Below are 15,429 nucleotides of genomic sequence, written 5' to 3' on the forward strand. Positions count from 1 at the left end.
ACCATAAGGATTGTTATCACTCTAGTTGTCTTAAGAAACTGGGATGTGAAGTAGCTAGATGTTAATATCGCTTTCATGAATGCATTACTAACAGAAGATGTGTGCATGGCATTAACCTTGTTTAAGCGGCCTCAAATTTGGCATTACCTATGTGAGGTTTCAACTTTCAACAATTCCAAACTTGACACTTCCATTGTTTATCGAGGCTCTTCTAAAGTGGAGAGACCGTAGGCAACTTTCAAAGTTGCCCACTATTGAAGTTTTTTTTTTTTTTTTTTTTTGGGTTAAAAGTTGCTAACTAGTGATGTGGAGGGATATTTTATAAAATATGTGTCAAAGTGGGATATTTAGCATTGGAGTTCTTAGAATAAAGTCCACCTCAGCTAATAACTCAGCTAATGCAAAAGCAGACACCGGCTAACTAACCCTGATCGTACATTCTTACGCAGTTAGACTAATTCATCGTATTAAGCTAACCTGTAAGGTAAAAAAAAAACAACTCAGTCAATGAAAAATGATCCAGTGCGATTTTCTCTATGAAATCTCCCAAAACAATTTCGTTCGTCTTTCTACACTAAATGTGACACACTCAATAGTGTCTTTTATTCTTAGTTTTAATTTTTGGAAAATTTGTCAATTCTTTTACTTTTCCGAAAAGCTGTAAATTGTCGAAATAAATCTCTTTCGATATTTTTAATTTCTCTAAAGTTTTCGTCCAACGTTTCTATCCACTTCTGTCAAATGAACCAATTCGGTGGCTTTCATTTCAAATAACAAATAACCTGCGAAATTTCAAAAAATAAAATAAAAATAAACGGGATTTTAAATTTCTCTAAAATTTCTGTTTCCGTTTCTATCGACAACTTACAGGTCTGTAACCGATCATCGATAGTCAATATTTCAATCATGAATCAGAACAAACTAGTTAATACATCATTCCGTACATAAAAATATATCGGTAAATAAAGTATTAAATATCAAGGCTAGTAAAAGGCAAACACAATGCAGGACGCATGTAAAAAAAAAAACCAACCAGTGGATTGGCCTCTCCAAAAGTTACATCACTTGCATTGCACTCTATTTTACTCCGCACCGATCACTGTTCAATCTGAGCAAAAAAAAAAAAAACGGAAAGTTTAGGAAGTCCCTCGATTAATGTTTTCAGGGTTTAGGGTTTATGAGAACCTGTGGCCGAGAAACTTCGACTCTTCCCGGGATAGTAATCACGGAACCCACTTCGTGAACTTTCGCACCGTTCTTGCCGAGAGACTGGATGAGAGCCGCATCCAAGACTCCTTTCCCTTTCGAGGAAGAGAGGCTCGCTGAGACGGTCGGGTCGGTTTTCTTCGAGGCGAGATCGAGCCGCTCCATCATCCTCGCCACTCCAGCGCTCACCTCTTTGCTGAGCTCTTTGACGGAGCTGTTACGAGCGAGAATCTTCTCCTTCAGCCCTTTGGTGCCTTTCGAGAAGGACTCCTTGTATCTATCGACAAGAGAGCGAGAGAGAGAGAGAGAGAGAGAGAGAGAGAGAGAGAGACAGAGAAGAACAATGAGTCGTGACGCAAGAGGGTAACCGTTTTTTTAGAGTATTTATCGAGTGTTTCCTATACCTTGCTGAAGCGGAGGACCACTTCGATTTGATTGAGTCGGAGAAAGTGAGGATCTCAGACGATGGGTTTGACCTCTGTGAACCAGCAGACGGTGACTGACTGTACAGAACCCTAACAATAAAGCAATGAAAAGTTCAGTAAACTGTACAGCAACAAATCTCGCCTCTCGAAAAAAGCAGAACCAGTGTCTCTAGCATCCAAATAAAGACTAACACATAAGGTGGTTCTGAATACAAATTACCCGCAATTCAAGAGGTGGTCCAATCTCTCTGATTAAACCAGTTTATTAAAAATATATCTGACAACACTTCTCATAACCCTACTGACTTATTTTAATTAATAAAAATGAAATTTAATAACAAAAAATTAGGAAAATAGCCAACTTAAACGTTTGACATTGCTAAATAGTCAACGTTTGGTAAATCTTAGGTAAATAGCTGTAAATAATGACGTGGCCTAATATATGGAGGTGGCTATTTATCTAATATTTACGTCTGTAAATGCATGAAAATGGCATTTACCAAACGTTGGCTATTTAGTAATATCAAATGCTTAAATTGGCTATTTTCCCAATGGACTATATTAGTTACCCATCTGAGTCTAACACATAACCACTATGCATTGTACTGAAAAAAGGGTTCATATTTAAAGTCCTGATTTGGGCATGTACCTGGGCTTGAAAGCAACTCGACTCTCGACGTCAATCGTGGGGATCGCAGGAAGCGATGGCTCACCGTTGAGAGAGGGTGGCGAGCCAGAAGAGAATGGCCTGGGGCTTGAATCACGACACCCGTTTGGTGGGGTTTCGTAATCTTGCTCGTCGGAATTCGCAGGGGAAGAGTGCAATAATTCATCGGGACGAAACAATCCGGAATTGCGATGCCTCTCTCTCCCCCGAAGCCGAGCTATGCTCGCCGCTGAAGCCAGATGCTGCATTATGCGGTCGTCGAGAACAAATTCATCCAAGGAATCCTAAAAAAATATATCATTACTCGTTAGTGGTCGATCGAGCCACACCACACACGTGTATTCATTCACACACAAGGAAAAAAAAACTCTCACATTGTCAGAGTTCCCATTTTCTCGGTAATAATGGATGTTTGGGGCGGCCCCCGAATCGGTATTTCTTGACCTTGAGCGCCTCTCCTTTTCCACCGCAGCTAGAAGCTCTTGGCTACGAGTATTATTCCATTAAAAAAAAATAGTTCAATACAGATCGATATAAAGCACGAAGTTGAACATTTACGCACAAGAATAAAAATTGCATACCTAGCCGGATCATTTAACGAAAGTGACTGCCAGCATATCGGGCATTCTTTGCTTCTTTGAGACCTGTAAGGTACAATATCACCTTCGATTACAATATGAACTTTTAAGACACTTCAATTGAGAGAGAAAACAAAATTTACTAAAAAATTACAGAATGCTCACCATTCGAGAATACAATGAAGATGATAGTCGTGTTTACAGTTGGTGATCTGAAACAAAGGAAAGGCATACAATGTTCATTAATTTTTATTAATACTACCATTACTAGTTATACGTTACAATCAACTCAACCAGATACGACAGAGAAAAAAAGACATTTCATTTCATTATCAAGCATAAGTCTTCTTCTTCGACAAACGATTCAATCACCACAGAAAGAGACAAAATCCAGAACCAGAATTCACGATCCTCTCTACGCACAAAGCAGATCATGTGACGTCACTGTCGCTGCAACGCTTTAATCTTCGCCGGATGATCGGTAACAAAAGCATAAAGGATAGACAAATTTTAATTAAAAAAGACCTGAATTGCACGAAGCTCGTGAATTCAACTCGTAGCTCGGTTCAGTTACGGAAAGGCTAAAATAAAAACAATACGAGTCTAAAACCAAACCCCAATCGCTAATAATAAATCATATAAAAGAAGAAGAAGAATAATAATAATAAGACCATACAGTGGCTGGATCGTTGGAGTTGAAAAGCTCGAGGCAAATACTGCAACAGTCTTCTTGGAGGTCGTCGTCTCCGGAGGGAAACGCGATCGCCGTTGAAATCTCTGCAAAATCTGGTGTCGGAAGCGGTGATGATGATGAAGAAGAAGATGCGAAATTGGCCATTAGAGAGAGAGAGAGAGAGCAATGTGTATCTGTTAGAGATAAAGGGAATAGAGGAAGATACTTTGTGAAGATGAAGAAGAAGAAGAAAAGAACCCTAGGAAAAGTACAGAGAGGGAAAGATGAAGAAAGAAGAAGATGAAGAAGAAAGGTAAAGACAAGAGAGAGAGTTTCGTGTGAGTGTGTTAGAGAGAGAGAGAGAGAGAAGATTCTGTGTGAAAATGGTCAAAAGAAAGAAAAGGAGAGAAAAAATGAACTCACTAAAATTGTCCGATTCACACGCTCTTGTGACTTTGATAAAATCAACATCGATCTATTTTTCCTTTCTTTTTTTTTATCCACCAACAAAAAATAAAATGAAATCTTTGCAGATTTTCTTGCCCGTTGATTTCTTTTCCTGAAAAAAAAAACCCTAGGAAAATGTAGAATTTCCATTTTAATATATAAGAAAACGCTTTAATAGCATTTTTTTTTATAAAAAGAAATTCAATATGCATGGGATTTAATATGGATGAGAATCATTGGCTTTTATGTCATGAAACTTTACTCATAAGATTCAGGGACATTATGAAACAAAATAATTTATTTTTCTGATAAAAAAATAATTTATTTGAAAAAATAAAAGAGTGAAGATATTTAAATAGGGAAACTTGATAAATGAAGGTTAGCGAGAATCAAGGTTCTTTTATATATAGGAACTATCACGTTTGAAAATTAAAGTTCTTATTTTGCACTTAAGAAAAATCAAGGTTATAGATATTTGAAAGGTTCAAACCAAGGACTGAAATAACAATGGCAGATTTTGTATAAAAATTGAAAATTACGGTCATCGATGAAAATTGCGATAAAAAAATTGAAACATTGCGATAAAAATTGCGTTGATCAACGAAAATTAAGTTAAATCACGGAAATTACGAAAAAAATAACGTTACAATTTTTTTTTTCTTTTTATGTATAACAATTATGAGACATATTGTGTATTTTTCATTTTATAAAATATTGTTTTCGTTTTTTAATTTCTTAATCCCATGGTCAGCCTAAAAAAATGACATTTATGTTGGCTTTTATTCAGGGCAGTTCCCCACTTCCTTCATCTTCTAAAAAATGACACATATTAGAAGAAAAAAAAAATAGAAAAAACAAATTCTCGAAACAAAACACCGGACGAGAGAAATGGTGTTCCACGAATTTTCGAAGTTGTCACCGAAATATTATTTTTTTTGTACGAACATCGTCAACTTTCTGTCGGATCGGGTGATATGACGTAAAAACAACTCTCAATCCCTAATTTTAAAATCGAACTAAATTAACTAATAAATTCATACATCTCAAATTACGATTTTGATTCCTAGATTTCACGTTTGAATTAGTGATTTTTATTACTTTCGAATGTCAACTTTTAGCATTTCCTATGTCTGAGTTCTCTATGATGTTTGAAATTTCAGAGATTGTTATTTTTCATTTTAAATCAATTACATATGGGGGACTATAAAGCGCGAATAAATAAAAGTAAAATGAGGTTCACACACACACACATATATATATATATATATATATATATATATATAGTCGAAAAGTCAATAAAAAATATGTGTGGCACAATTATCTATTTTATAGTATAGTTTCGTCATTTTAATTAAACAAATGGTACAAAATAAAAAAAATTAAAATAAAAGTTAAACTCGACATTTCACTTAAACACATGGTATATATGTGTCATTTTCCCGCCCTTTAATGGGAGGCTTTAGAAAAACGACATAATTTATCATCTAATACTTGTCGTCTAAACCCTCCAAACGACAAGGCATTTTAGCAGGGGGTCCCAGGAGAAGTCCACAGTTATCTCTTCTGCTCTAATCTAACTTCCAAATCATCACTCACAGAAGCTTCATCAATGGCGGTTCTCTCACCTCCTCAGCTTCTCTCTCCTCTAACCTCCAAAACCCTAGTTATCCCTCTCCGCCTCCGACATCCCAACCTGAATCTCCTCTCCTCCACTCGCCGCCGTTCCCAGGCTCTCCGCTCCGCCCCCGAACTCTTGGCCTCTCCGCCGATCTCCGGCGACGAATCTGACCGCCGTAGCTCCGTCACTCTCCGGCGCCTCTGCCAAGACCACGTCCCCGAGCACATTTTGCAAAGGCAAGTCTCTTCTTTCTCAAGTAATTATAAAAAGCCAAATTTGTTCGGTTGAAGATTCGAATACGGTTGTTTCTGTTTTCAATCAGGATGGAAGAGATTGGGTTCACTATGCCGACGGATGTGCAGAAGGAAGCTTTGCCGACTCTGTTCTCTGGTCGCGATTGCGTTCTTCACGCTCAGGTCTAAAATCTCGCTGATTTTTCAAAGCTGAATTTGTTCTTCATTTCTGTTGAAATTATCAATCACGAACGTGTGTGAAAAAAAACCTTACTGAATTGTACCTCTAATTAGGCCTTTTGGTAAGAAAAACAAAATGCAATTTCCTTTGATATTTACTTGATGAATTTAGAGTAATGTCTAATTGAATTCATTGGTTGTGGTTTGTGTTGTAGACAGGTTCTGGGAAGACTCTGACATATTTGTTGCTGATATTTTCCGTTATTAACACTCAAAGGTCGACCGTTCAAGCTCTTATTGTGGTTCCCACTAGGGAACTTGGTATGCAAGTAAGAACATGAAGCCATTCTTGACTTATATTCCCACTTTTTGTCTATTCCTCAAGGTTTCTGAAAATTACATTCTTTAAAAGGGGAATATGCTTGTGGTTTAGGATAGTAACAGTGTAGTTTAAAGAATTTTTTTTTCCTTTTAGTTTGAGATTTGAAGTTTAGTGGGTGAATTTTATTCCTCTTATATGATAAGGTTACGAAAGTTGCTCGGACTTTGGCTGCGAAGCCGTCGGAAGGTGATTTGGAGCAGAAATCTTGTACGGTGATGGCTCTTTTAGACGGTGGAACGTTGAAAAGACATAAGAGCTGGCTAAAGGTTACATTCATGTTCTTGTTATTTCTTCTAATTTAGTTTTTGGTGGGTTTGAGAACGAAATGATTAACATGTGCTCTATCGTAATTTTCCATTTCAGGCAGAGCCTCCAACAATTTTGGTGGCGACCATCACTAGTCTGTGCCTAATGCTGAATAAGAAAATTTTCACTCTTGAATCACTGAAGATTCTTGTAATCGATGAGGTATGTAAAAATTGGATATGTTAAATATTATGGGACATTTCTGAGTTGTTCTTCAATTATCATAAGGTTGTGTACACTTCGTATATTCTATCCACTGATCAGGATCTGTAAAGAATATTTCGGGAGCTCTTTGATTGAACAAATGTAGATTTGGGTTAATCGAGACACCATTAGCTCTCCTGTTAAAATCCCGATCTAAATGCTCAATGCTTTTCTCTTATAGTCTCCCTATTCTATAGACTAATACAACTTCTAATTATTCTATATTTAGCCCTCAACTATTATTTTGTATCTAAGATCCTAACATATTCTTTTAAATAGATTCTAACAAACTATTTGTGCTTTAATTTTAAACAGGTTGATTTCATGTTCGGCTCTTCAAATCAAGTCAGCTCTCTCCGGAAGCTTCTGACATCCTACTCCACGATCGAAAATCGCCAGACAATTTTCGCTAGTGCGTCTATTCCTCATCACAGACGATTCGTACACGACTGTGCTCAGCAGAAATGGACCAAGGTTTGTATACTACATTTCTTAATTTAAAGTGTTTTGATATGACTTCAGGGAAACCAATAATTAATTTAGTTAACTGTTTAGGACCAGAATAAGTATGATTTAGAGGAGGAAATAAAATGATTTTGGTTTAGGTTTAGCCTTTAGGGAAAGTTAGGAGTCTACTGAATTTTCACTTGTCTTTTATTTTCGTATCGTTTACCCATGATTTATTAAGGTTTTTATCATATTTCCATTGAGATATTAGGGTTTCGTGTTTTAGGGTTTAGAATCTGGCTAAGGCTTTTGTTGCATATTGGGAGAGTTATGGGTCTCTCAAACACCTGGTTATCTTGTATTTTCTAATCGCGTATCGATGAAATTCGAAGTTTCTTATCATATGTCCATGAGGTATCAGAGTTTAGGGGTTAGACAGAGCTTGGTTAAGGCTTAGCCTTTGGGAGAGTTACAAGTCTCTCGAATACCTGGTCATCTTGTATTTTCTTGTCATTTATCAATCGAATCCGAAGGTCCTTATCATATTTCCATTGATATCAGATGGCAACAAATCTTAATATCTTACCTGTACATTTATGCCCTCTAGAGCGACGTTGTTCATGTCCATGTCAATCCGATTCAGCCGATGCCCTCATGCTTACATCATCGATTCGTTGTAAGTACTTACTCAAGTCTATGAATGAGAAGTTTCTTGAATGATTACTTCCTACCTATAGCTATACCCTTATTCATGTCGTCTTAACCAGGTATGCAACAAGAAAATGAGACACGAAACGTTGTTATCCTTATTACATTCCGATAATCCAGACTCGGGAATTATTTTTGTGGGCGAACAGGTTTGATTTCGATATTACCCTTGAGCTTTATCACTTAAGTTTTTCATTGTCCGAGTGGGCTGGCAATCTTTCTTAATGTTCAGTCCGAAAAGTCAAAAAAGGCCGGGAATGCACCGCCAACGACTCTGTTAATGGAGTTTTTGAAGGCCAACTATAATGGCGGTTCAGAAATCCTCCTCTTGGAAGAAGACATGAACTTCCATTCAAGGACGGCTTCGCTATCAGTAAGTAATCTACTATTGTGTTCTTTTTGTATATCAGTGCACTGATCCATTTCGATAGATCTCTTTAAAGATCTCTCGGGATAGAGTTATTGTAGTAATTAGTTGTTTGTCTAAGGGTGGTTTTATAATAATGATGGAATGCAAATTGTAAGAGAGTGATTGGATTTTAGGGTTGGGGCAATTGTAACAATTAGCGGATAGTTAATGGGTCGACATAAAATATTAGGGCTAAGTGGGTAAAAGTCCAATTTAAGGGTTGCTCTTAAATAAAATAGACACAGTCTTAAAACTTAAATAGATATCTAGTTTTTTTTTTTCGTTTAAAATTCGTATGCAGTTAATCTTCATCAACCACGGTTAATTTAAAGTATACCATGTATCAGAAATAGGTCTTCACCGCGGTGTCAAAATAATCTTCTCATCGAGATGATCGCATTGGTACCAAAAATTATTTAAAACTAGAGGTCTAGATCACAACTTATGTGTTTTCTCAGACTTTATGACGAGAAGGAATAGACATTTATTTTATTTATAAAAACTGTTGACTATTAACTTTAGAATGGGTTGATAATTGGACTTGTATCCAAATTTCTTCAAAATAATAATAAGTTGTATTAGTCTTTAACATAGAGTTACAAGCTTTTACTTGAAAGTTTTGAAATTTGTTCCATTTTTAATCGATACTCTATCGATACAAAAATCAGGAAATGAGACAAGGAGGCGGATATCTGCTGGTTTCGACGGACCTGGCCGCGAGAGGGGTTGACCTTCCGGAAACTACGCACATTTACAACTTTGACGTCCCGAGAACTGTCACGGATTATCTTCACCGAGCGGGTCGTACGGGAAGGAAGCCATTTTCGGACGAGAAATGTACGGTCACTAACATCATAGCCTCGGAGGAGAGGTTTGTTTTGCAAAGATTCGAGAACGAGTTGATGTTTGAGTGTGAAGAGTTAGCTATAGAGACGATTCAAGCTAAGTAAAATAAAGCTTTTTAGCACAAATAGTATTTGAACTGTATATGAGTGACATTTTGGTACTTAAATTAAATTTATGAGCTAAGATGGTCTTTAAAAAAAATTGGTTTTGTAGTATTTTAGTCATTTTCATAAATAATATACGATGCATTTAAAATGAAATCAAACAAACAATTTAAAGCATGTTAACAAACTCAAATAACCTGTTTATAATTTAAAAAAGTACCATTAACACACAATATTCCCAATGATCCAGAATAGTTAACTTCTATTTCGTGTTTTTAGAATTTAGATTTTGATTAGTTATTTAATAACAAATTCCTCAACTTGAAAAATATGTTTTAAGTTTTTAGGTGGTGGATTTCACAAACTTGTAGACGAAAATGCTAAAAAATTAATAGGTGTGAGAATTATTTTGCTTAAAAGATTAGTTTAGGGACCAAAATGTGTAATAGTTCTTTTTGACTATTTACACTAAACAGCCAAAAAAGTGAAACATTTGTAGAGCATAGTCGATGTTTTTTGGAATATAAATATGCAATTTTTTTGTTTGCATTATTGTTAATGTGACACATTCTGCAGCAATGTTATAGATATGAATTTTACAGATACAAAAATGGCAACTCTTTTCTTTCTTTTTCTTCCCTATACTATTCCTACCCAGAAAAGGAAGGGAACAAAAAGGTTTGTATTAGGATGGGAGAAATGCAATATATATATAATTAAATCACCATTCCATCTTGAATTATTGAGTTTTTTTGTATGACGGTTACACCTGATCTGATGTAGAAACCTTCTGCTGATCTATCACCTTCTTGCACTCCCTGGTATCAGAAGAAAAAAAAAGAGTTATTATGAAACAACAAACCATAAATATGTTTACACTCCAATTAAGATAGCTTTGTAAATAATATGTCTTACGTCTGCATTTGCAATCACAACATTCTTTCCAATTCTTGCATTTTTGTCAATGATGCACTCTCTGCAACATTATACAGTAAAAAAAACATCAAATTCAATTCACTAAGCTATTAAGAAGAGGGTAAAAATATATACATATATATATATATATATATAGAGAGAGAGAGAGAGAGAGAGAGAGGTATACCTGATCTTTGTATTTTCTCCAATGCCAATAGGAGGAACTTTCCCATCAGCCAACATTTTTGCCACCTCAGCATCCGTTTCATAGTAATCAGCACCAAGCATTACAGTGTCCTGCAATTACAATTATTATTATTAATTTTTGGCTCATTGTTAATTAAGCTGGAACGGAAAGAGAACAGAAATTCTCTTTAGTTCCAATAGAAAAATAGAATCGAAATTCTGTTCTGGTTCCAACCGGTATCGATAATTTCAGTTCTGCGGATAGTGACAGAATGAAATTTTGGTTCTGTCCGTGCTCTTGTTTTTTTTTTCTTTGTAAGTATTTTGGTTTTTGTTTTTCGAAAAAAAAAAACCTGAACGGAAGTTCCATTCCGTTTTGGTTGGTACCGGAATTTCAACTAGGACGAAACTAATTAATTATTCTGTCCATTTGTCTAGGATTATTGTCAGTTAACATTAAAAAGCAAAAAATCACTCTTTTTGACAAATAATTTTCCATTTGCTTATTATTATTACCTTCAAGTGAGCGTTAGAGTTTATCCGGGATCTGATTCCGACGACACTGTGCTCTACGAGACAGTTGTTCAAGAAACTACCGTGAGATATGATCGAATCAACTATCTGCATAACAATAAACAGTTGATGATCAGACAATCATTCTGTTTTTTTTTTTTTTCTGTCTTATCTTTAATTATTATTTTCCAGACTCGAAGCCTGACCTTGCTGTTGTCGATCTTGGAGGGAGGCAGGTTTCTTCTCGAAGTGTACATCGGCTTTGCTGCGTCGTAGAAACTAAACCTTGGTGGCTAATAAAAAAAAATAAAAAACTTCCATAAAGATCCTATCTTTTTGTGAAATGTCATTAATTTAGAACACGTTAACTTACAAACTCGGTAAGAGCAAGGTTGGCCTCGAAGAACGATCTGATAGTCCCTATGTCTTCCCAATAATCGTTGAACAAGTAGGCCTGCAATAACAGCGAGTCAAACTTCAAATGTAAGCTTGGATGAAAAAAAAAAAAAACCAAAAAACTCCGGGTTTTTGAGACAGACCTGTACGACAAATTCTTTGGCTGAGGCAGGGATTATCTCCGACCCGAAATCATTTGCCGTGGGAAAACGCCATCTGTGTCATAAATAAAAAATAAATAAAAAACCCACACGAGGTACGACATTACTTAGGTATGGAAATTTTTATAAAGAATATTAGTGTTTCGGGTCTTACCTTAAGAGGTTGAGAAGTATCTCTTTTTTGAAGACATAAACTCCCATGGAAGCGATATACGGATTCTTCGCGGCCTCTTCCTTTGAAAGTCCCAAAACTGTTGTGTCTACTTGCTAATTAATGATAAAAATGAGAATACGATGAATTCAAGTTATAGCGATTATAATATTTTTTTTTCTTTTTTTGGTAATGTTACCATTGCCCTCAAATCGGCTCCTTTAGGCTTCTCGCTGAAAGAGAGGACTCTTCCTTTGTCGTCTATCTTCATCAGACCAAAATCCGAAGCTCGGCTATATCAAGAGAATAAAAAATTATGAATAAAATCTTGTAATTTAGTTTCTGAATAGTTTGATTGTGAGACTCTATCAACCTGTCATCCATTGGCAAGCAAGAAAGTGTAATGTCTGCGCCGCTCTGCCGATGATTCTACAAATTGGGTGTACGGATTTTTACTCAGACTTGATCTTCAAGCAATCTCTTCAGCCGAAAATTAGGAAATAAAAAATTCATTGAAGAAAGATTTGCTTACATCAACAAAATCCATGTAGTCCATTCTATACAAGTGGTCTCCAGATAGAATGAGAACATCCTCAATATCCTTACTTCTCGCATCCTACAAAAGAAAACTCAATAGCTTCATGAGCAAGAAACAAAAAAAAAACAAAAAAACAAAAAAAACCTTCGAAAAAACTTATACTGTTATTTATTAAACATACCTCGAAGAGCCAATGGAATTGTCTCACGGCGTCTGCGGTTCCCTGGAACCACTTCTTCCCAAGCTCTCCTGGAGTTTGCGTCGCCGCCAGAACCTGATATATATATATATATATATATATATATATATATATATATATAATATATATATATATTTTAAAAAATCGAAACAATGTATTTAATTTATTACAAATAAAATTAAATAATGTCGCACCTCAACAAAACCGTCTCCAAAATTAACACCGCTGCCATAATTGTAGGCGCGAGCGAGGTGTCTGTTGAGAGAGGCCGAGTTGAACTGAGTGAGAATGTACACTTTGTTGAGACCGCTATTTATACAGTTGCTCATCGGAACATCAATAAGCCTGTACGACCCACCTATAGGAACCTATAAAGGAAAAAGAAATCATGTAAAAATTAATTATATATATAGATATAAATAGAATCTTGCATAAGAATATTAGGGTTTTTTTTTTTTTTTTTTTTGCTTACAGCGGGCTTGGCACGACGCTTGGTCAGAGGGTAAAGACGAGTACCTGCTCCGCCTCCCAAGATAATCGCGACTACCGACTTTGGGTCGGCTTTTTCCATTTCTGTGTTCTTCATCTGAATTGAAAAAGAAAAATCACAGTAGAAATTATTATGCCATGATTGGGAAATGTTCCATGTAATTTTTGGTTTTGTTAGTCAAATGGTGACAATGCTTAACTAGATCTATAACTTTGGGCTGCAAATGGAGTGTTGAAATGGCATTATTTTTTGGGAATTTGACTTGAATATTGTTATCTTGAAAAAAAAAATAGAACAAAATCAACTACAATTGTGTTTTTTTTTTTTCTAATCCGTTATTAAATTTGTCACAAAGCCCTGTAAAATTGTCACAAAATACTGGATTTTGTGACAAGTTTAGTAATAAATGTGAAAAAAAAATAATTTTGATAAAATAATCAACATCTACGATAATGATATTCATGTCTAATTCAGGTATAATATCCTATTGAAATTTAAGAAATTGATGTGATGGTTGGATTGTCTATGTGATATGGTATGGATCATCATGGTATTGTGTGCTTGATTGATAGTAGTAACAGTAAGTAGTAGATGCTCTCAAATACAAAATTAATTATATGGCTTCAAATAATGTCAAAGCATTCCTCACATTAATTATTAACTGTCGCTAGGTTATGATTGACTTTTGTATCCATTCTATGAAAAATACTAATTATCAAGTTGTCGATGAAAATGCCAATCAAAATTCTATAGAAAGTTACGATGAAATATCATCATTAATGTAATACAAAATATCTAAGGATTTCACCATAATTTTGAATTCCCGATGAATTTTTGACGAAATTATCAAAATTTCAAATTATTTGTATTCTGATTATCGGTACCCACCCAAAAAAAAAAAAAAAAAAAAAAAAAAAAAAAAAAAAAAAAAAAACTTACCAATAAAATTGAGTACCATCTCAAGAATGACATTACACTGCACTTACCCAAATTCAATTATTGTTTCATTTAAGGATGTTTATTTATTAGGGACATGCATGCCTTGATTAACTTTTTAATCTTTACATTATGATAATAAACTCAAAATCCACCAAGCTAACCCTCTCTTGTCAATAATTACTTTATTTAAGCATGCAAATATAGTTAATTTTTTTTATTAATTTTTTATAACTTACATTGTTGTGCAAATGGAGTCATAAGCCATAGGCCATAGTCCATACTTCACTAATAGAACTAATAATCTTCAAAAGTTCAATAATAACTTTTTACTCGTCTTAATAAAAATACATACACATAATAGTGAGATACACAATAATGATATATATATATATATATATATATATATATATCTTACCTTGGCCAGTGTTACATCAGCAGTGAGAGACATGCAAATAGGCTTCTTATTAGTATTATTATAAGTTGCACTTATTTGGACTATTGGCTTTCTAAGCCAAGTCTGTTCTAGCTTCGTTCCCATTGCCTCTCCATTCCCATAACTCACCAGCCTCCGATTCTTCCCGGCCGACCCGCTGAGCTGTCCGGTGGCCGGAGCAGAAATCCGGCAACCGCCAGAGACAACCATTTTATTTTATTTATTTTATTTGTATGGGGGAGAGATAATATATGGTAGGAATATAAATGTTAACAATATTTTACTAATAATGAACGTTGTTGTTTCTATTGTATATTGTGGTGTAGTAACAAAATAAATAAATTAAAGGGAAATATGAGAAGAGCAATGAAAGGCCTTAACGTGGAAACGCTACGTTATCCGAAACGGATTGCATCCACTAGTTTTGTGGTTTCGGGGTTTTGTCTTTGGCGTCGTATAAAATGTAGGTTTAGAATTACTTGTACATCCTCGTCTTTGGCTTCAATTTACGATTCCATACTCTCGTTGATACGGTATAATGCTTTATGCTGTTTTAGCGGTGATATTTCTATTTTGTATAGCAGTCAAACAAATAAGATATTTTGACAATATTTGATACATTGTAAATCACAACGATGTAACGGTTTGCTTTTTGAAAGCTTATTAGTCGGCTTAATTGTTGCCGATTTAGGTATTGCCATATATATACACACATATAGGAAAATAGCTAATTTAAATATTTGATATTGCTAAATAACTAACGTTTGTTAAATCTTAAGTAAATAGTCATTTTCATGTATTTACAGATAAATAGTCACTCCCATATATTATGCCACATCATTATTTACGGATGTACCTAATATGTACCAAACATTAGCTATTTAGCGGTCAAACGTTTAAGTTGATTAATTTTTTTGATATATATATATATATATATATATATATATATATATATATATATATATATATTAAAGTATGTGAGGAGCTTCTATTAAAAATTAGTTAACAAAATTCGAGATTAAAGACACCTACCGATTTTTGATATGGTACAACTGCAAATAGATTTTAGATTGCA

General features: G+C 34.9%; 3 protein-coding genes across 4 annotated transcripts; 1 reads left to right on the forward strand and 2 right to left on the reverse strand.

Annotated features, from left to right (window-relative positions):
* Nucleotides 1–732: 732 nt before the first annotated feature.
* Nucleotides 733–3,943, reverse strand: LOC149393010 (E3 ubiquitin-protein ligase RHF1A-like). Its single transcript, XM_089618416.1, has 8 exons — nt 3,553–3,943; nt 3,042–3,088; nt 2,880–2,942; nt 2,673–2,784; nt 2,281–2,582; nt 1,611–1,721; nt 1,186–1,483; nt 733–1,108 (listed from the first exon to the last, which is right to left on the reverse strand). Exons 1-8 carry the CDS (start codon nt 3,712–3,714, stop codon nt 1,097–1,099), a joined length of 1,107 nt encoding a protein of 368 aa, XP_089474542.1. The 5' UTR covers nt 3,715–3,943; the 3' UTR covers nt 733–1,096.
* Nucleotides 3,944–5,589: 1,646 nt separating this feature from the next.
* On the forward strand, nt 5,590–9,579 carry LOC149393011 (P-loop containing nucleoside triphosphate hydrolases superfamily protein). Of its 2 annotated transcripts, none has more exons than XM_089616308.1 (10): nt 5,590–5,850; nt 5,937–6,030; nt 6,243–6,356; nt 6,553–6,675; nt 6,773–6,877; nt 7,235–7,393; nt 7,974–8,042; nt 8,134–8,223; nt 8,307–8,447; nt 9,152–9,579. In XM_089616308.1, exons 1-10 carry the CDS (start codon nt 5,606–5,608, stop codon nt 9,431–9,433), a joined length of 1,422 nt encoding a protein of 473 aa, XP_089472434.1. In that variant the 5' UTR covers nt 5,590–5,605; the 3' UTR covers nt 9,434–9,579. The 2 variants fall into 2 exon arrangements, with proteins under 2 accessions (XP_089472434.1, XP_089472435.1); XM_089616309.1 differs by having other exon boundaries at nt 5,833–5,850; nt 6,247–6,356.
* Nucleotides 9,580–9,893: 314 nt separating this feature from the next.
* APL1 (ADP glucose pyrophosphorylase large subunit 1) lies at nt 9,894–14,660 on the reverse strand. The gene is made up of 15 exons (XM_089616730.1): nt 14,337–14,660; nt 12,965–13,078; nt 12,687–12,860; nt 12,475–12,567; nt 12,288–12,371; nt 12,129–12,184; nt 11,955–12,048; nt 11,759–11,871; nt 11,587–11,659; nt 11,421–11,501; nt 11,254–11,340; nt 11,051–11,155; nt 10,536–10,645; nt 10,349–10,409; nt 9,894–10,251 (listed from the first exon to the last, which is right to left on the reverse strand). Exons 1-15 carry the CDS (start codon nt 14,562–14,564, stop codon nt 10,150–10,152), a joined length of 1,575 nt encoding a protein of 524 aa, XP_089472856.1. The 5' UTR covers nt 14,565–14,660; the 3' UTR covers nt 9,894–10,149.
* Nucleotides 14,661–15,429: the final 769 nt, after the last annotated feature.

The sequence above is a fragment of the Urtica dioica genome, chromosome 6, assembly GCF_054948205.1.
Source record: "Urtica dioica subsp. dioica isolate 48M chromosome 6, U.dioica_male_clone48M_v1_H2, whole genome shotgun sequence".
Lineage (NCBI taxonomy): Eukaryota > Viridiplantae > Streptophyta > Magnoliopsida > Rosales > Urticaceae > Urtica > Urtica dioica.

Coding starts and splice junctions, on each gene's coding strand:
- APL1 (XM_089616730.1), bottom strand. CDS start 14,564: ATGGTTGTCTCTGGCGGTTGCCGGATTTCTGCTCCGGCCACCGGACAG. Junction 12,861..12,964: donor AGCGTCGTGCCAAGCCCGCT/GTAAGCAAAAAA, acceptor TTTCCTTTATAG/GTTCCTATAGGTGGGTCGTA. Junction 11,156..11,253: donor CCAAGATCGACAACAGCAAG/GTCAGGCTTCGA, acceptor ATTGTTATGCAG/ATAGTTGATTCGATCATATC.
- LOC149393011 (XM_089616308.1), top strand. CDS start 5,606: ATGGCGGTTCTCTCACCTCCTCAGCTTCTCTCTCCTCTAACCTCCAAA. Junction 6,357..6,552: donor CTAGGGAACTTGGTATGCAA/GTAAGAACATGA, acceptor TTATATGATAAG/GTTACGAAAGTTGCTCGGAC. Junction 8,224..8,306: donor TTATTTTTGTGGGCGAACAG/GTTTGATTTCGA, acceptor CTTAATGTTCAG/TCCGAAAAGTCAAAAAAGGC.
- LOC149393010 (XM_089618416.1), bottom strand. CDS start 3,714: ATGGCCAATTTCGCATCTTCTTCTTCATCATCATCACCGCTTCCGACA. Junction 3,089..3,552: donor ACTCCAACGATCCAGCCACT/GTATGGTCTTAT, acceptor CCTTTGTTTCAG/ATCACCAACTGTAAACACGA. Junction 2,583..2,672: donor AAAATGGGAACTCTGACAAT/GTGAGAGTTTTT, acceptor ATATTTTTTTAG/GATTCCTTGGATGAATTTGT.